At 31.0% G+C, this 21869-nt stretch overlaps 1 protein-coding gene across 1 annotated transcript; it reads left to right on the top strand.

Moving 5' to 3' along the window:
- Positions 1 to 9993: 9993 nt before the first annotated feature.
- LOC119605555 (serum factor response D) lies at positions 9994 to 11267 on the top strand. Its single transcript, XM_037958744.1, has one exon. The coding sequence runs from the start codon at positions 10054 to 10056 to the stop codon at positions 11179 to 11181; it is 1128 nt and encodes a 375-aa protein (XP_037814672.1). The 5' UTR covers positions 9994 to 10053; the 3' UTR covers positions 11182 to 11267.
- Positions 11268 to 21869: the final 10602 nt, after the last annotated feature.

The following is a 21869-nucleotide window of genomic DNA, read 5'->3' as shown; positions in this document are numbered from 1 at the left end:
CTATAGTCTAGTCTATAGTCTAGTCTATAGTCTAGTCTATAGTCTAGTCTATAGTCTAGTATAGTCTAGTCTATAGTCTAGTCTATAGTCTAGTCTATAGTCTAGTCTATAGTCTAGTCTATAGTCTAGTCTATAGTCTAGTCTATAGTCTAGTCTATAGTCCAGTCTATAGTCTAGTCTATAGTCTAGTCTATAGTCTAGTCTGTAGTCTAGTCTATAGTCTAGTCTATAGTCTAGTCTATAGTCTAGTCTAGTCTATAATCTAGTCTAGTCTATAATCTAGTCTAGTCTATAATCTAGTCTATAGTCTAGTCTATAGTCTAGTCTATAGTCTAGTCTATAGTCTAGTCTATAGTCTAGTCTATAGTCTAGTCTATAGTCTAGTCTATAGTCTAGTCTATAGTCTAGTCTATAGTCTAGTCTATAGTCTAGTCTATAGTCTAGTCTATAGTCTAGTCTATAGTCTAGTCTATAGTCTAGTCTATAGTCTAGTCTTTAGTCTAGTCTGTAGTCTAGTCTATAGTCTAGTCTATAGTCTAGTCTATAGTCTAGTCTATAGTCTAGTCTATAGTCTAGTCTATAGTCTAGTCTATAGTCTAGTTTATAGTCTAGTCTATAGTCTAGTCTATAGTCTAGTCTATAGTCTAGTTATAGTCTAGTCTATAGTCTAGTATATAGTCTAGTCTATAGTCTAGTCTAAAGTCTAGTCTATAGTCTAGTCTATAGTCTACTCTATAGTCTAGTCTATAGTCTAGTCTATAGTCTAGTCTATAGTCTAGTCTATAGTCTAGTCTATAGTCTAGTCTATAGTTTAGTCTATAGTCTAGTCTATAGTCTAGTCTATAGTCTAGTCTATAGTCTAGTCTATAGTCTAGTCTATAGTCTAGTCTATAGTAGTCTATAGTCTAGTCTATAGTCTAGTCTATAGTCTAGTCTATAGTCTAGTCTATAGTCTAGTCTATAGTCTAGTCTATAGTCTAGTAGTCTATAGTCTAGTCTATAGTCTAGTCTATAGTCTAGTCTATAGTCTAGTCTATAGTCTAGTCTATAGTCTAGTCTATAGTCTAGTCTATAGTCTGTCTATAGTCTAGGGGTTTTTCTTTTATAGTCTAGTCTATAGTCTAGTCTATAGTTAGTCTTAGTTAGTCTATAGTTAGTCTTAGTCTAGTCTATAGTCTAGTCTATAGTATAGTCTAGTTCTAGTCTAGTCTATAGTCTAGTCTTATAGGTCTAGTCTATAGGTCATAGTCTATAGTCTAGTCTATATTCTAGTCTATAGTCTAGTCTATAGTCTATTCTATAGTCTATGTATATAGTCTAGTCTCTAGTCTAGTCTATAGTTCTAGTCTCTAGTCTAGTCTATAGTCTAGTCTATAGTCTAGTCTATAGTCTAGTCTCTTAGTCTAGTCTAGTCTAGTTAGTCTAGTCTATAGTCTAGTCTATAGTCTAGTCTATAGTCTAGTCTATAGTCTAGTCTATAGTCTAGTCTATAGTCTAGTCTATAGTCTAGTCTATAGTCTAGTCTATAGTCTAGTCTATAGTCTAGTCTAGTCTATAGTCTAGTCTAGTCTAGTCTATAGTCTAGTCTATAGTCTAGTCTATAGTCTAGTCTATAGTCTAGTCTATAGTCTAGTCTATAGTCTAGTCTATAGTCTAGTCTATGGTCTAGTCTATAGTCTAGTCTATAGTCTAGTCTATAGTCTAGTCTATAGTCTAGTCTATAGTCTAGTCTATAGTCTAGTCTATAGTCTAGTCTATAGTCTAGTCTATAGTCTAGTCTATAGTCTAGTCTATAGTCTAGTCTATAGTCTAGTCTATAGTCGAGTCTATAGTCTAGTCTATAGTCAAGACTATAGTCTAGTCTATAGTCGAGTCTATAGTCTAGTCTATAGTCAAGTCTATAGTCTAGTATAGTCTAGTCTATAGTCTATCTATAGTCTAGTCTATAGTCTAGTCTATAGTCTAGTCTATAGTCTAGTCTGTAGTCTAGTCTATAGTCTAGTCTATAGTCTAGTCTATAGTCTAGTCTATAGTCTAGTCTATAGTCTAGTCTATAGTCTAGTCTATAGTCTTGTCTATAGTCTAGTCTATAGTCTAGTCTATAGTCTAGTCTATAGTCTAGACTATAGTCTAGTCTATAGTCTAGTCTGTAGTCAAGTCTATAGTCTAGTCTATAGCCTAGTCTATAGTCTAGACTATAGCCTAGTCTATAGTCTAGTGTATAGTCTAGTCTATGGTATAGTTCGAAGTCTTGTCAGTGGTCTAGTAGATAGTCTAGTCTATAATTTAGTCAAGAAAAACTAAGATTGCCTAATCTTTTCACTTTGTTAATAAAAGTATTTCCAATGTTTTAAGTAAATTACTAATATTTTTTCATTGAGAGTTTAAACTATTCGAATGCAGTCACAGGTACGTAGGTTTATTTTAAATCATTGTAGTAGAAGTGTGACTTATGATGTAGTTTATGCCATTTTTCCGCCACTTTATGACAAGAAAACGTGACAATCTTGAAAGTCACATGGAATATTTACATCATTTCATATTCGATTTACGCGTTTATGCGGAACTACAAGAAACTTTTTCCTAAACACACATAAACAAACTCCTGTATTTCAGTGTAATTTTATCGTTTTTCCTAAAGTGTAAGTTTGAGGAAAAGTAAAAGAAAAACAAATATGAATGTGTGTGGTTTTTTTTCAAAAGAATTTTCCACAAACTACACATTTCGTTTGGGATGATTATTATACATGTGAGTGTGAAAACATACATGTGTATATTATTTTACATTAAAAGATGCACAATCATATATACATATGTATATGTATGCGTTGAGGGATATAAAATTTTCAATTTTTTATCAAGATATTGAAAATTTTTAATTAGATTTTTGTACTTATTATAATACGTATACAGTATTATTTTCCTATTAATTATGGTTGCTTTTTAATTAATGACAAACTATTGTTATCATTTCACTTCCTATATTGATTTCAAAGTATTGCTAATTGATTTTTTTTACAATATTGGTGTTTCTGGGTAATTGTGGTACTATTTAGTGGGTTGTTTTCTCTTATATAATTTTACAAATTAAATTGAATTTTAATATTTATAAATAGTTGATAGGGTTTTTCTTAATAACTTGTGCATATTGTAGCTGTTTTCTGGACAATTGTATATTCTTATAAATGTTAAATATTGTCATTTTAAATTAGATAATATTTATTACATAGAAATACATCCTTTTGTTTATTTTCATAAAATATCCTTGAAATTTATAAAACTTTTTAATTCAAACCACTTTTAATTTCACTTTTTATCTCTATCAGTCTTTATTGAAATTAAAACATTCTCTCTCACTACTAAGTAAGCACAAAATTTACAATATTTAATGATTAAAATATATAAGGAGAATAACCAATAGAACCATGGAATCCACCTATACCACCACCAACATATTCATAATTAGGTGAATAATCATAGGGATATGTTGAGTGTCCATTGTGATAGTAATCATCATGATAATAAGTATAAGGTCTTTCGTAATAAATTGGAGTACCAATGGGTCGATAGATGGGTGAACCAAAGGTAATACCAGCCGATATAATGGGAACTGAAACAACCACACTCAGCAAACAGAAAAAAAGTAACTGGAATTAAAAATTTAAACAAAAATATATTAAAATTTTATATAACAAATCTATAGGATTTTTTTACACACCAATTTATATAAGAGCGTCATTTTCCTGCTTAACGGGTTTAGTTGTTGTGCAACTTGTATAGACTTTGCAACTGTTTGCAAAATTTGTGTTCTAGTCAGACAAAGGCTTTTTATACTCTGACACTTGTTCTGTTTACAAATTAACTTCACGCCTATTTCTTTAAGCATCTCCTGGATTTTACTAGACTATTGAAACTAAAAACAAGAACTATCCGGTAACTGGTTTTATTTCGTGGCTAGAACCTTCCTTTTTTCCCATTTATTATGATTACAAACCTTGAACTTGCTGTTGCATCGCTTTGTCTGTTTTAATTCTTTTGCACTTCATTACATTCTAAACCAAAGACTTCTAAACGTGTTTTTGTTTTTGGCCATTCATTTGTGTTGTTTGTATCTACTACTTTTGTTTCTCAGCTACTAGTTAGTTATTTTAGTCCAAAATTCCAATAAAATTCCTTTATTTATAGTTTTGTTTTGTCTTAATATAGAAGGAAAACAGTACTGGTTTGTAAGGCATAAATTTTGTAGGTAAAAGTGATGTGTAAACTGTACAGTGGGATCGTCAAAAGTAAATATTTGGAGACTTAGTTCTCAACAGATTATACTTTGATTGTATGTGCTGAATGATAAATGATTAATGATTAGACTATGACTAGACTATGACTAGACTAGACTATGACTAGACTATGACTAGACTATGACTAGACTATGACTAGACTATGACTAGACTATGACTAGACTATGACTAGACTATGACTAGACTATGACTAGACTATGACTAGACTATGACTAGACTATGACTAGACTATGACTAGACTATGACTAGACTATGACTAGACTATGACTAGACTATGACTAGACTATGACTAGACTATGACTAGACTATGACTAGACTATGACTAGACTATGACTAGACTATGACTATGACTAGACTATGACTAGACTATGACTAGACTATGACTAGACTATGACTAGACTATGACTAGACTATGACTAGACTATGACTAGACTATGACTTAGACTATGACTAGACTATGACTAGACTATGACTAGACTATGACTAGACTATGATAGACTATGACTAGACTAGACTAGACTATGACTAGACTATGACTAGACTATGACTAGACTATGACTAGACTATGACTAGACTATGCCTAGACTTGACTAGACTATGACTAGACTATGACTAGACTATGACTAGACTACTGACTATGACTACTATGACTAGGACTATGACTAGACTATGACTAGACTATGACTAGACTATGACTAGACTATGACTAGACTATGACTAGACTAGGACTAGACTATGACTAGACTATGACTAGACTATGACTAGACTATGACTAGACTATGACTAGACTAGACTAGACTATGACTAGACTATGACTAGACTATGACTAGACTATGACTAGACTATGACTAGACTATGACTAGACTATGACTAGACTATGACTAGACTATGACTAGACTATGACTAGAATGACTAGACTATGACTAGACTATGACTAGACTATGACTAGACTATGACTAGACTATGACTAGACTATGACTAGACTATGACTAGACTATGACTAGACTATGACTAGACTATGACTAGACTATGACTAGACTACGACTAGACTATGACTATAGACTAGACTGTAGACTAGACTATAGTCTAGACTATAGACTAGACTATAGACTAGACTATAGACTAAACTATAGACTAAACTATAGACTAGACTATAGACTAGACTGTAGACTAGACTATTACTAGCCTAAGAAGTAATAGTGGGGCATGATTTATCATAAGTTATGTTTATCATCACACAATTTACAAATGACCCACTGTAATCCAGTTGTCTTATAACTTGTTGTCTGTTGTGAAGATTTTTTTTGCACTTATTTTACAATTCCCTTTAAAAATGATTCAAAATAAAAAACACGTTTATAGATTGTATGTATTGTATGTATTCATTTGGATTATATCAACTATCACATTATTTTGTACCTTGTACAAAGTACAATTGGAATGGAAATAGTAACATTGAGACTATTTATAGTTCTAAACTGTCACTTTCCCAGTATGTAAGCTTATTGAAAAAGGTATAATAACACAAAAATAACGTATCAGGTTTTCTGGTCATATGACAGACTATGCATACATACATATATGCAGAAGTTAAATATGAAATCTTCAAAGTTTGAGTGGTAAGCATTCATATCCTTAATATTACCGAAAAGGTCAGTTTGTTTCTCATTATCTGTACTTATAACAATAAGTAGCAAAACCTTTTATATGCATTTTTTAAGGAGTTTTTGAAATTAAAAAAATTCTTTAGCATCTGTTACGATATCTTTTAAATACCTCTATATACCTACCTACGTATCAATATCATGCATATCATTTTAATTTCTTTCTTTTTTTCGTTAATAATCATGTGTATGTCGAAATCCCCATCATTGATTTTATAACACCACTACGATTTATTCTGTCCTTCATTGTCATACTTTAAGTCACATTAACGTATTCATATGTGTTTCTATAATACTATTGAATTCATTCTATCACATTATTTTTATAATTTTTGTGGGGGCTTAACACGTGAATTATTATGTGCTTATTCTCGGGAAAACGCAAAAGAAGAATACTTTTCTTATTGATAATATGTGGAAAAAGTACAATAGTATGTGATTTACTTTTGTCAGCATTATCCAATGCATCTAAATCGGGAATGAAAATTTCAAAAAGGAAATTTTATATGACGAATCTTACTGAGTTTGGAATAGTGTTTATAAAAAACCGACTTTTGGAAAAACCGGTTTTTCGGTTAACCGAAAATTAACCATTTCTAAAAAACCGGTTTGTCGGTTAACCGAGTATAAAAAACCGGTTAAACCGGTTAACCGAAATGTTTGGAAATCTTTAAAATATTATAATATATAGTTGAAAAATGTCATTTTGCGAAATATTATAAATTACTTAATAAGATATTTGCATTTTTTAGTATAGATATGTACATTAATATATCATAAGAAAACAAACTTATATAGATCTGAAGATATTATTGATTCGTTAGGTATATGGAAGTTGCCATACGAGGGATAAATTGACCATATATATCAATAGCAAAAATTATGCCCAGAACTATAAACAGTGTTCAGGTTCGCGACGATTGTCTCGACATAGACAGTGACCTCCCTCCACTCACTACGCCTGTGGTTGTTCAAATTACTGTGAATGACGCTTAGGAATATTGACAGGTGTCATTCTGACTTCCTGTCAATCAACCTAAGCGCCATTACAGTTTGTGAAAAACCCCAGCAGCATAAGTTCTCGGACGGCAACAACAATCCTTATGTTTCGATAAATAAAGTCCGTTTTGAGAACGTTTGAGAAACTTCTCGATTTTTACTATACTCACGCAGTAAACAAGTAAGTATATAGATAATATTTGTTTAACAATCTTAGGTCTGTTTTCATATGCACAAACGGAAAATAATGTTTAAAATTATCTATCCAAAATTTTTAAAAATCACAATAAAATATCAAAGAAAACATACAATTTTGTACTAAAAATTAGATTTTTTTGAAACCGGTTAACCGAGACTTAAAAACCGGATAACCCGGTTAACCGAAAACCAATGTTTTAAAAAACCGGTTTGCGAAAAACCGAAATATGCAATAAAAACCGGTTTTTCGGTTAACCGGTTAACCGGTTTATAAACACTAGTTTGGAAGTTATAGTCTCGAAATTGTATTTTCGTAGTCTAGAAAGAATCTAGTGAAATTACAGTCATTGTCTAGTCATAGTCTAGTCATAGTCTAGTCATAGTCTAGTCATAGTCTAGTCATAGTCTAGTCATAGTCTAGTCAAGTCATAGTCTAGTCATAGTCTAGTCATAGTCTAGTCATAGTCTAGTCATAGTCTAGTCAGTCAGTCTAGTCTAGTCATAGTCTAGTCATAGTCTAGTCATAGTCTAGTCATAGTCTAGTCATAGTCTAGTCATAGTCTAGTCATAGTCTAGTCATAGTCTAGTCATAGTCTAGTCATAGTCTAGTCATAGTCTAGTCATAGTCTAGTCATAGTCTAGTCATAGTCTAGTCATAGTCTAGTCATAGTCTAGTCATAGTCTAGTCATAGTCTAGTCATAGTCTAGTCATAGTCTAGTCATAGTCTAGTCATAGTCTAGTCATAGTCTAGTCATAGTCTAGTCATAGTCTAGTCATAGTCTAGTCATAGTCTAGTCATAGTCTAGTCATAGTCTAGTCATAGTCTAGTCATAGTCTAGTCATAGTCTAGTCATAGTCTAGTCATAGTCTAGTCATAGTCTAGTCATAGTCTAGTCATAGTCTAGTCATAGTCTAGTCATAGTCTAGTCATAGTCTAGTCATAGTCTAGTCATAGTCTAGTCATAGTCTAGTCATAGTCTAGTCATAGTCTAGTCATAGTCTAGTCATAGTCTAGTCATAGTCTAGTCATAGTCTAGTCATAGTCTAGTCATAGTCTAGTCATAGTCTAGTCATAGTCTAGTCATAGTCTAGTCATAGTCTAGTCATAGTCTAGTCATAGTCTAGTCATAGTCTAGTCATAGTCTAGTCATAGTCTAGTCATAGTCTAGTCATAGTCTAGTCATAGTCTAGTCATAGTCTAGTCATAGTCTAGTCATAGTCTAGTCATAGTCTAGTCATAGTCTAGTATAGTCATAGTCTAGTCATAGTCTAGTCATAGTCTAGTCATAGTCTAGTCATAGTCTGCTCGTATTCCTAAAGCTAAAAAGTTGAAATTTATTTTTAAGAAGAAAGTAATATTTTTTTGCAATTTTATCTTAAAATTTCGCGGAATATTTGTTAAGGATAAATTTGACCTTTGACCCTACAGGTGATATCAATTTATTTATTGCCTTATTTCGAAGCATAATTTTAGGCCCAGTATTTAGCAGTATATAAAAAGTTAAAATAAAAATCTAAATACAACCTGACAACAGACGATTTTTTTACACAGAATTCATAAAATTTTATTTTAGGTTTCATTTTCCAAAAATTATATTTGAGAATAATTATTTTGCCTTTTTTATCGAGCACAATACACACCAAGCATGTGATTAAATATTTATTTAAATTCATATGAAGTGCTAAAATGTTCATTTGATCCCAATATATTTAAGACATTTTCCATGTACATATTAGCATTTAAAGGAAAATCACAGAATACGTTTATTTTCGCAGGAAATACACAGGATTAAATTGTAAAGGACAATACACAACAAACACTTTTAAACGCACGACCAAAAAAGAAATGTACTTGTAGCGTGAAATGTAAAACAATAAAAGGAAAATGAAAAGTCACGTTGAAAAATTTTAAAACTTCCACAAAAAAAAAAAAAAAAACAAGTAAATTGGAGGAGAGGAGGCAAAACAGCAGCAAAAATGCCTTCAGGAAAGTAAAAAAAAAAATGGAAAACATCGTCACAGTAGCACCATCATCAACGCCACCAAATGACATCGTCATGAAACATCAAAGAACAACAGGTGTTTTTGGGTACTTGTTTTTTCCGTTTGATTTTTTGTTCGTAGAGAAAGAAATGAAAATGGGACAATAAACCCTGACTGTCAGAGACCATGTAGTACCAGCATACCGGAAGAAACACATGTTTCGTAAGTTTTCAAAACAACTGTATGCAGAAATTTCCCACAACGCGTTCAACGTCGTCATGTTTTTCTATAATAAAACAAGTGAATGTCACAAATCACGTTGTTTCGTTTAAGGCCAAACGAAATATACTAAACATAAGAGTCCTGTTTTATGTTGAAAATTTTCTGTGAACATTGAAAAGCTTTTCTTTTTGACTTACTTTAGCCTTAGACAGTGTAAGGATATTTGTGTTTCTGTGTGCGTATGTGTTAGAGTAAAACAAACACGAGTCTGCGCCTGATGTCGTAGAAAAGCTTTAACACACGAAGGTTAGTAGCAGCAACTAACGACCATGGAATAAACTATAAAAGCAAACGCTTTCTAACAGTAAAATGTTAGTTCTCTAGCGGACTTTGAACAGTTACGGTCAATATTAATATTGCGAAAATCTGAAATCAAATTAAAAAACTTAACGGTTTTAAGAAAATTGAAATAATAAATAAAAATTCAATTGAAATATATCACAAGTGGATTTAAAAAAAAATATTAAAAAACAAAAATATTTTGTTAAAAAAACTAAAATAAACATTTTTGAAAAACTATTTTAAATAAAAATAAAAAAACTTTCAAAAAAACATTTAAAAGATTAACTGTGAGTTAAAAATTAAATAAAAAGTTTATAACAAAAAAACTCTGGATTATAAATACCTGAAAATGGATACTCTATCACCGCATAAAAACTCCAAACCCAGCAGTTCCAGTAGCTCTGGCTGCTCGGCCTCATCCTCGACTACGGATATAAAAAATTCCTATAAAAGCCAGCGTTTGGATAATAAACCAGCTGGCATGCGTTCCAGATCTTTTCTGCATTGTCTTAGCCGACATTTGGGTCGTCATTTTATACATCATCATCCTCATCATCATACGGTGCATCAAAATGGTCAAACTATTGTTTATAATAGTCAAGAGGAGTTGAGATCCTCTTCGACCGATTCTTTTTCCTTGAGTTATGAACGTAATTCTCGTTTGGATGGTTCTATGCAGCAAACTAATTCCAATGGCACGGGCACTTCCAGTTTTGATATTAGCAGTGAGGAACGTACCTCTAGGGCTTCTTCAACCTCAGCCTGTTCTCGATTTTCACCCGAGCAGGAGGAAATGGAAAATTCCACAAATAAGAATTACACAAATAAACAGCATCATATTTATATCTCCACTACCATCTATAGACCTTCTAGTTCTTTGGATTGTCATGATGATTTGGAGGAGGATTACAGTGAATCGGATAGCGGTAACTCCAGCAGTGATGAAAATGAGCAAAACAATTTACAGCAAAATCAAGAGAATATCTTCAATCAAAATGTGGTCAATGGCAAATCAAAATCTTCACCAGCCTCGGTAGCCAATACACCTTCCTCTAATCTAACCACTTCTTCGGCCAAGGGTTTACATTTGAGTCGCATATCTATAACATCTTCTGTGAGAAGCATCTTCCAGCATATCTCCTCAGTATCAGCCAGTTCAACACGTTCTTTATCCTGCTCCAGTACCCCCTTAAAACGGGTATGGGATTCTAAGTGTAAAAAATCCAATTCTTCACCAGCCAGTAGTTCATCGAATAGCAATAGTGCTGCCAAATCAAATAAATCTTCCACACGTTCTTCAGCTTCAAATTCCACATCTTCCAATTCTTCTGCCTCCTCCAAGAAAGCAGAAAAGAAACAGCAGAGTATTTTAAGACCACCCATTAATTATGTCTATATGAAGGGTATGTCTGGTTTATACTCAAGAGTGCCCCGTTATTCTGTCTGCTGTCCCTATGGCACCCAACAATGGGCTTAAACTTTAAGCCGAAAATCTATACACTGACTAACAAAACCCAGTAGCACCAATTATTTTTATAAGTCTTAATAATAATAATAATAATAATAGAAAAAAATGACAAGGAGTTGGTTACAAACGAAATAACAACAAAAGTAATGCAGTGCCTAAGTTCGACAAAATAATTTAATAGAAATGATTAAAAGTTTAATTAGACTATGGTATGTTATTTATGATAAAAAAAAGCTTTAGGGACTTATTTATACTTATAGAAAAAAACTAACAGCGTTTTGTTTAAAACAAATTAAACTTAAAAATAAAGAAAACCAAGTTTTCTATAAATTTATTACTAAAAAATTTAAAAAAAAAAAATATTTAGAAAATTTAAAAAAATTATATAAAGGAAAGCACAGGCACTTAATAATAATATAAAACAGTTCAAAAATTAGCTACAAAAAGAATATAATAAACATAACCCCAAAAACTTAGCCAAATATACACACATAATTTTATAAAAATTAAATAAAACTAAACAGCAATACTTTAAAATTTCTTTCAAAAAACAAAAAATTCTTAAAATTTAACTTCTGTCTTAAATTGCTGTTTATATCTCTTAAACTCCACAAATACCAACAAACTCTTTAAAACTAAATATTTAAACATATCTTTTTTCCTTAATTTCCATTTCTTCTAAAAGCTTATTTATTTCCAATACTACGAATTTATTATTAACAAAAAAAAAAAAAAAAAACATATTTACTTAAAGTAAAATAAAATGTTTATATTAGGCAAAATTTATTATAAATAAAATAATTATAAAATTGTAAAAAAAATTACTTTTGTATATAAAACTATTAAATTATTAAACTTAATTAGTAAATATAAAACCTAAAATTTATTTTTCCTACTCTAGCTTTAAATTACTAAAATTATATTTTTATTATTTATTTTAGCTTTAAGTCTTAAATTTTTAAGAAAAAACAAATTTCAAAACAAAATAAATAATAAAAACAAATTATTGAAAATATTAAAAACAAATGAAATGAGTTTTTTATTTCTTAAAATACAATTCTAGGGAAAAAAACATATTAAACGTTTTTAGGCGAAATGCAACGCATTTTAAAAATTTTTAGAAAACAGAGGTCAAAGGTCATAATATTGAATATGTAATATTTAAAAGACTTGGGCTAAGTCTTCAATAAACTTTGGTGATTTTTTTAAATATGTTCAATTACTAGGATTTTATATTGTTATTTTAAACTCTGAAGTCTTTTTAAAGATGACATTTCAAAACTTAGAGTCAAAGGTCAAAATTTAAAAAAATTTTATACTAAAGCATCACTATTAGTTTTATTATTGGTTTTTGACAAAATTTTAGTGAAACATTTCTATAGATTTAATAATGATATTGAAGCAAAGATTTTTTAAATTTTTTATTTTACACGATTAGGATCAAAACGATTCTACAGAATATTTTAAAACTTTGACTCCAACTGTGTTAACTGTTTAAATTGCAAAATTTTAAACATTTCAACAGGGCAGGGTTTTAAAACTTTTAAACTTTAAGTCCAAGTGGTTGTCAAAATATTCAAAAATTAATTTTATAAATGAGTTTGACTTCATTTGATAATATTTGTCATGTCTGTCTGTCCGTCCGTCTGTATATCTGTCTGTCCGTCTATCTATCTGTCTGTCTGTCTGTCTGTCTGTCTGTCTGTCCGTCTATCTATCTGTCCGCCTGTCCGTCTGTCCGTCTGTCCATGCTCTACGTGAACATCTGTCATGACGATCTTAGGTAGTTTTAGGCGACTCACCACCATTCCTTTGAGTTTCTTACACGCAGTTGGCAATATCCATGTACGAGCACTTTGTTCAAGTGCTCGAGTTATCTAATCTCTGGCCAATGCTTCCCCGTTACGTAGATTCCGAAATGCAAAAACATCACTTCATTTTACAACCACGCAAATGGGATGGTCCCTGTTGGTTAGGCAACAGTAGCCTAGACGTAGACCGTAGTCTTATTTCATTGGACCACATTGACCCACTGTTTTGGGTCAAGCATGATAAAAATAAACTCCAAATACAGCGAACCATAAACGAAAAACAGATGAAAGTACCATCTACTCAACATGCAACTTACAGCATTCATCAACTGTAACATTACATCCAGAATTCCATCCATCCACATCATCAACATCCATCTCTTCCTACACCCAATCTTTGCATTATCAGCTCAGTTCCAACATTTTATACCACAGCCTACTCTGTGTAATGATAAAAAAGACAAGTTGAGATTTCTTCAGAATCCACTTTTTAAAGTTTACAACCTGTTTGATCCGTAGTCAAGGGTATACTCCTCCTAAATTTCAAATTTCTGAATTCCTTTGTTTATACTATGTCGCATTTTAGCTTGTCTTTAAAAAGCAGGATAGACATTTTGTTCGAAACAGGGATTTGCATAAAAATTTTTCCAAGATTACATAAATTATTTTACCCAGAGACTAAAGTTAAGTTTTCTAAAGGATTGAGCAGAACAGATGTCATGTCATGAAGTTTGAAAAACCCCCGTTGTTGGTCGATTTGCTAAGACACCTTTAATTAGTATCCTTTAGAAAAAGTATACTTTGGTCTTTGTGTTTTTAATTTTAATTTTTTTTTTTCACATTTTGTTGCCCTATGTTATTATCATTTCTGTAGTCTTCCATGACCATATTTCCAATAAAATTTTTAACAAATCAAAGATATTATTTTTGCAAGGCCTTTCAACAATTATATTATGTATCATGTTTTTATATTTCTTTTTTCATTATTAAGATTTTAACTTTTACTATTAGCCTATGAAAAAAAATCTTTAAACTTTTTTTTTCTAAATTCTGTTTTTTTCTTTTCCATATTACAGATATCATATCACAACTCTGGTAACTTAAGAGCAATTCTGGTAAGTGAGCATTTAATCCTTCTTATCAAACAATATAAGTAATACTTTTCTTAAACGAATTTACACAATAAATAAGTGGAATTTCCCAACATTAGGCCTATTAATTACCAAACAATTTCTTTGATTTGGAAATATTTGCTACATCCACTATAACATAATGCCCTTTCCTACAATGCATATAATATTGTCTCACTGTGTGTATAATATTGTAGTAAATATTTTATACCCTGCAGTTTTAATAGAACTTAATTTCAATTTTATATTATCTGTTAAAGATCTTAGTTCAAATTCTAGTTCAGTTCTAGTTCAATTTTAGCTCAGTTCTAGTTCAGTTCTAGTTCAGTTCTAGTTCAGTTCTAGTTCAGTTCTAGTTCAGTTCTAGTTCAGTTCTAGTTCAGTTCTAGTTCAGTTCTAATTCAGTTCTAGTTCAGTTCTAGTTCAGTTCTAGTTCAGTTCTAGTTCAGTTCTAGTTCAGTTCTAGTTCAGTTCTAGTTCAGTTCTAGTTCAGTTCTAGTTCAGTTCTAGTTCAGTTCTAGTTCAGTTCTAGTTCAGTTCTAGTTCAGTTCTAGTTCAGTTCTAGTTCAGTTCTAGTTCAGTTCTAGTTCAGTTCTAGTTCAGTTCTAGTTCAGTTCTAGTTCAGTTCTAGTTCAGTTCTAGTTCAGTTCTAGTTCAGTTCTAGTTCAGTTCTAGTTCAGTTCTAGTTCAGTTCTAGTTCAGTTCTAGTTCAGTTCTAGTTCAGTTCTAGTTCAGTTCTAGTTCAGTTCTAGTTCAGTTCTAGTTCAGTTCTAATTCAGTTCTAGTTCAGTTCTAATTCAGTTCTAGTTCAGTTCTACTTCAGTTCTAGTTCAGTTCTAGTTCAGTTCTAGATCAGTTCTAGTTCAGTTCTAGTTCAGTTCTAGTTCAGTTCTAGTTCAGTTCCAGTTCAGTTCTAGTCAGTTCTAGTTCAGTTCTAGTTCAGTTCTAGTTCAGTTTCTAGTCAGTTCTAGTTCAGTTCTAGTTCAGTTCTAGTTCAGTTCTAGTTCAGTTCTAGTTCAGTTCTAGTTCAGTTCTAGTTCAGTTCTAGTTCAGTTCTAGTTCAGTTCTAGTTCAGTTCTAGTTCAGTTCTAGTTCAGTTCTAGTTCAGTTTAGTTCAGTTCTAGTTCAGTTCTAGTTCAGTTCTAGTTCAGTTCTAGTTCAGTTCTAGTTCAGTTCTAGTTCAGTTCTAGTTCAGTTCTAGTTCAGTTCTAGTTCAGTTCTAGTTCAGTTCTAGCTCAGTTCTAGTTCAGTTTAGTTCAGTTCTAGTTCAGTTCTAGTTCAGTTCTAGTTCAGTTCTAGTTCAGTTCTAGTTCAGTTTAGTTCAGTTCTAGTTCAGTTCTAGTTCAGTTCTAGTTCAGTTCTAGTTCAGTTCTAGTTCAGTTCTAGTTCAGTTCTAGTTCAGTTCTAGTTCAGTTCTAGTTCAGTTCTAGTTCAGTTCTAGTTCAGTTCTAGTTCAGTTCTAGTTCAGTTCTAGTTCAGTTCTAGTTCAGTTCTAGTTCAGTTCTAGTTCAGTTCTAGTTCAGTTCTAGTTCAGTTCTAGTTCAGTTCTAGTTCAGTTCTAGTTCAGTTCTAATTCAGTTCTAGTTCAGTTCTAGTTCAGTTCCAGTTCAGTTCTAGTTCAGTTCTAGTTCAGTTCTAGTTCAGTTCTAGTTCAGTTCTAGTTCAGTTCTAGTTCAGTTCTAGTTCAGTTCTAGTTCAGTTCTAGTTCAGTTCTAGTTCAGTTCTAGTTCAGTTCTAGTTCAGTTCTAGTTCAGTTCTAGTTCAGTTCTAGTTCAGTTCTAGTTCAGTTCTAGTTCAGTTCTAGTTCAGTTCTAGTTTCGTAGTTCAGTTCTAGTTCAGTTCTAGTTCAGTTCTAGTTCAGTTCTAGTTCAGTTCTAGTTCAGTTCTAGTTCAGTTCTAGTTCAGTTCTAGTTCAGTTCTAGTTCAGTTCTAGTTCAGTTCTAGTTCAGTTCTAGTTCAGTTCTAGTTCAGTTCTAGCTCAGTTCTAGTTCAGTTGTAGTTCAGTTGCAGTTCAGTTCTAGTTCTAGTTCAGTTCTAGTTCAGTTCTAGTTCAGTTCTAGTTCAGTTCTAGTTCAGTTCTAGTTCAGTTCTAGTTCAGTTCTAGTTCAGTTCTAGTTCAGTTCTAGTTCAGTTTCTAGTTCAGTTCTAGTTCAGTTCTAGTTCAGTTCTAGTTCAGTTCTAGTTCAGTTCTAGTTCAGTTCTAGTTCAGTTCTAGTTCAGTTCTAGTCAGTTCTAGTTCAGTTCTAGTTCAGTTCTAGTTCAGTTCTAGTTCAGTTCTAGTTCAGTTCTAGTTCAGTTCTAGTTCAGTTCTAGTTCAGTTCTAGTTCAGTTCTAGTTCAGTTCTAGTTCAGTTCTAGTTCAGTTCTAGTTCATTTCTAGTTCAGTTCTAGTTCAGTTCTAGTTCAGTTCTAGTTCAGTTCTAGTTCAGTTCTAGTTCAGTTCTAGTTCAGTTCTAGTTCAGTTCTAGTTCAGTTCTAGTTCAGTTCTAGTTCAGTTCTAGTTCAGTTCTCGTTCAGTTTTAGTACTTCGGAACTGCAGGGTAAAGTTTAACCTTTATACATCAACAACTATTCCACACACACACACCCATAGAAAGCCATTTAAAATCTAATGCTGTGTATGTCAAGGATATAACAGCAGACAAGAAAATTAAACATGTTTTATTATGAAATAAAATGAAAAGAATCTCATATTCAAGGCACTTACGTACAAGCACACATACATACATATTTATAAAGTCCTGCAATCATTTCTCTAATTAAGTCAAACAAAATAGAACACACTACTATGATTTTTGCAAAGAATATAAGGTTTTCTTAAATTACTTTAATAGGCATGGGTACAAGACCAATCATTGAAAAGAAAGAAAACACCTTTTTGAAGTTTTTTTTTTTGGTGAGTTAAAAAAGAACGTGTTAATAAACAAATACATATATTGATCAAGTTCAATGTTTATTTACCTTACCTTTTTGTTGTCCTAGAAAATTTGTTTATGCGTTAAAGTTTGGGGTTTTTATGTAAATCCCCATAAATTGCGTTGTGATATTTTATTTTAGGTGTAATGGACTTTAGTTTATAAGTGTGTTAGATTTTGAATGTTATTGAATTGAATAAAACTTTCAACTGTATATTTTTTACTTTTATGCACAGGCACAGTGGGTCGTTTAGAATTATAACTAATAACATTTTCAAATACAAATAGTTAGCTGTCGGTAATATGTTAACCTCTGTTCTGCCTAGTTGTGGTTATGTAGTCGGTAGTAAATTTCTGTGTCTTAGTTTTCAATGTAAATCCACAGGAGCGCTATTTCTCCCAGTTTAGAGCCATATTTGTAGCAATGGGTATTTACTCTAATGTTCCGCTTGGTCATGATATTCCTTCTAGGACCAGGGCCTAATCATAAGCAGTTTGTTTTGATGAGACTAAGTCTGGTTTATTATCTATATATATAAAATAGTAGCGATACTGACTGACTGATTCATCATCGCACAGCCCAATCGGCTGAACCTAGAATCATGAAATTTTGACAATAGATGTGTTTTTGGTTATGTAGATCCATTAAGGAGGGATTTTTGGAAATTTGTACATTTACGGGTAAAAAGGGAAAAAACGGGTAAAACAGGTTTTCTTAATTATCGTACACAATATTAGTGATACAAGAAAAATTTTAAATGCACCGGTATATACTCTTAAAATGAGCAGATGAATGTCTTTTTTGAAATTCGTACTTTTAAGGGGTAAAAATGTGTAACAAAGGTGATTTTGGTACCTTTTTTGGCCCCTTATAATTTTTGAACTAATTAACATAATAAAATTTTCATAAATATTTTGGATACATCTCCCAAAATTATGAGACACCTGTTTCGTACTTTTTTATAATTCAGTCCTTTTTGGGTGTAAACGGGAGAAAACTGTATTTATGGTACTTTTTTTTTAGCACATTATGAAAACTTTTTCGGTTTATTGAATTATTCCTATTAAATTACGGACTAACTCTGTAATATTGTAATAAAATGTTTGCTATTTCACTGGGGAAAAAAGTACCAAAAAGGGGAAAAACGGGAAATTTAATTTATAAAAAATTTTTATAAAATTTGAAAAAGTAGTTTATTTACTCACACAAAATAGGCTGTTGGTATATTATTTTGGAATTTGAGTACTAAGTCCTATATAGGACCAAATTCGAGTAAATTGTTTGGTACTTTTTGAAGGCACTATTTTTCTGAAACAAATGAATGCAGATTTGAATCGTTTGAATTTTATCTGTGATATATAGATTTAAATACGGAACATTTTGTAAACTTAATTCTCAAAAAAGTATATTTCTAAGCGAAAAGGGGAAAAATTGTATTCTTTATTAGTACTTTCCACTTAGGTAAATTTTATTCCACTTTTGGTACTTTTTCTTTCTTCAAATTATACTCTTTGTATGTTCTTTAATATGAATTCAAAACATATGATTATTAAACATAACTTCCTCATTGAATAAGATTCTTTAAGAGAAAACTTTTTAGGACTTTTTAGCTCATAAATGGTACTTTTTTAATTTTCTAAAATATTCAACCTAGGAACATTAATTTTAACATACATGGTCTTGACTGAATAATATTCTGTAAGTGGGAACTATTTGGTACTTTTCTATTCTTCAAATAGTACCTTTTAGATTCTTTATAATGGTTAACCGGAACACATGGTCCTTATTAAAGGAGAATTTATTTAGAGAGATTTTTGTACTTTTTCGTTTTTCCGATGGTACTTTTTGATATATTTACGATATTGAACATAGATATTGAAAATAAAATTTAAAATGTAGGGACCTTAGTGAATAAGAATCCACTGAAAGGGACTTTTGGTAATGTTTCATTCATTAAAATAAAATTTTTGATTAAATTATAATCTATTAGAGGTACTTTTTTTCAAATACTATATATTGAACGTATAAAACTGAAACATTAAAAAATGTTTAATCAATTTTAATTTTCTATAAAAGTAAAAAAAATTTTGTATGTATTTAATTTAAGTTAGGGTAGCGAAGCACCCAGGGTATGCTAGTTCACTATATAATTGAAAAAAACTTATCTGAAAATTCTATCCACTGTACAGTACGAAACATCGGGTGTAATTAAATAAGAAAATAAAAACATTTGTACTTGCAAAAAAATATATTTGTAAATATGTCTTGGTACGTTTTTCATACCAGACTTTCAAAATTTATTGTAATTGTTAAATAATTGTATTTGTATGTCTTTTTTTTCCAAATATAAAAGATGCAATTCAAATACAGATATCGTAACACATGTAGACTATTTACTAGACAATAACAAAACGATTTATAATTTTTAAGTTCAATGAATTTTTCTTATAGCAAATATTTAATAGAATTTTGTTTGTTTTCATTGGAGTATTGTTTTGGTTGATTATTCCTATTTTTCTTTTCTTAACATTTGTCAAGCAAAATTTATGTAGCATCAGGCATAAAATGACAATGGGTGAATCTATTTGTTTAAGAAAATAAACAAAAAATTTAAAACAAAATGATTCTTATTAAATAATATTGAATACAAAGCAGGCTTTTAGTTTTAGTAAATAAACAACAGGTAATGAGTACTATATACCATTAACATTACCTTTTAATAGTTTAGTAAGGGTTAGCTGCAATTATCAATAGTTATAAAGCCTTTAGCTTGTCTTAAAAGTTGTTTCTCTTGAATTTCATCTAACTAAACAATCATTTTCTTTGTGGGATTTTTTTAAGGGCGGACATCATTTTTAAAACTTTTTAACTATGTTTATTTTCTTTTATAAGTTCTTAGAAATTTAGCAAAATAACTCTTATACAATCATGTAAACAATTTCATCATTATATCATTTAAAGACAACAGCAAAAATTCATCAAAAACCTCTTTACCAAAAAAAAAGATCTTTAACAATAAAAACCTTTAACCCTCAGGAATAAATGATTATACTGCGCACTATGGTTAAACAAATAATGAGAAAAAGACAAAACAAATAAATATTTCTTCTTTGTTTTCTTTCTAAAGCAAAACATATAAAATTTCAGTAAAAAAAAAAAAAAACATCCCAAAGACTTTAGAGTATGGTGAACTTTTTAGGCCTTTCTCTAGAAACAGCTAAGAAATGCGACGCATTTCCTATAAGAATACGCAAACGATGCAAAACATAAAACATTACTAGAAGTTGAAAATTACCAAAAAAAAAATTCATAATTGTTGGATTTTTCAATTTAAGTTAAGGTCAGTTATTAAAACAGCATATTATTAGAAAAATTTAATTAATATGTACGCATACTGAACTTAAAAATCATTTATATTTTATTTACATAACTTAAAAATCATTTATATTTTATTTACATATCTCGTTAATCATTTATTAGTAATAAACTATTTCTTGGAAATAACAAACATTATTCAAAGATTGTTCTAGAGTATTAGTATCAATTGTACTTAACTTACCTTCATGCTATCTCACAATAAATCACACATAATACATAACTGACGCATTTACTTATTGTATTAAACAAATTTATTTACACCATTTCCCAAAGGGGCTTTAAGAGTTGTTAGTAACTAGCTAAAGTCATAATTGAACAAATACGTTTTATGGAGTTATGAAAAAACATATGTTATGTCATAAATCTAAAGAAATGCTGACCTATTTAAAAATATTAAATAAACATAGACTGATTAATGTAAAAAAAACTTAATGAACTAAACCTGAATTAAAACTAAACTAGAACTGAACTAGAACTGCACAAGAAGTGAACTAGAACTGAAATAGAACTGAACTAGAACTGAACTAGAACTGAACTAGAACTGAACTAGAACTGAACTAGAACTGAACTAGAACTGAACTAGAACTGAACTAGAACTGAACTAGAATTGAACTAGAACTGAACTAGAACTGAACTAGAACTGAACTAGAACTGAACTAGAACTGAACTAGAACTGAACTAGAACTGAACTAGAACTGAACTAGAACTGAACTAGAAACTGAACTAGAACTGAACTAGAACTGAACTAGAACTGAACTAGAACTGAACTAGAACTAGAACTTAGAACTGAACTAGAACTGAACTGAACTGAACTGACTGAACTAGAACTGAACTAGAACTGAACTAGAACTGAACTAGAACTGAACTAGAACTGAACTAGAACTGAACTAGAACTGAACTAGAACTGAACTAGAACTGAACTAGAACGCTAGAACTGAACTAGAACTGAACTAGAACTGAACTAGAACTGAACTAGAAACTGAACTAGAACTGAACTAGAACTGAACTAGAACTGAACTAGAACTGAACTAGAACTGAACTAGAACTGAACTAGAACTGAACTAGAACTGAACTAGAACTGAACTAGAACTGAACTAGAACTGAACTAGAACTGAACTAGAACTGAACTAGAACTGAAACTAGAACTGAACTAGAACTGAACTAGAACTGAACTAGAACTGAACTAGAACTGAACTAGAACTGAACTAGAAACTGAACTAGAACTGAACTAGAACTGAACTAGAACTGAACTAGAACTGAACTAGAACTGAACTAGAACTGACCTAGAACTGAACTAGAACTGAACTAGAACTGAACTAGAACTGAACTAGAACTGAACTAGAACTGAACTAGAACTTAACTAGAACTGAACTAGAACTGAACTAGAACTGAACTAGAACTGAACTAGAACTGAACTAGAACTGAACTAGAACTGAACTAGAACTGAACTAGAACTGAACTAG

This window comes from Lucilia sericata, unplaced genomic scaffold, assembly GCF_015586225.1.
Source record: "Lucilia sericata isolate MDLA Ls3-8-SP2 unplaced genomic scaffold, ASM1558622v1 Contig000496F_arrow, whole genome shotgun sequence".
NCBI lineage: Eukaryota > Metazoa > Arthropoda > Insecta > Diptera > Calliphoridae > Lucilia > Lucilia sericata.
This window is presented reverse-complemented; position numbering and strand designations above follow the sequence as displayed.

What these genes read in the sequence shown, in the direction of transcription:
- LOC119605555 (XM_037958744.1), top strand. Translation starts at nt 10,054, where the DNA reads ATGGATACTCTATCACCGCATAAAAACTCCAAACCCAGCAGTTCCAGT.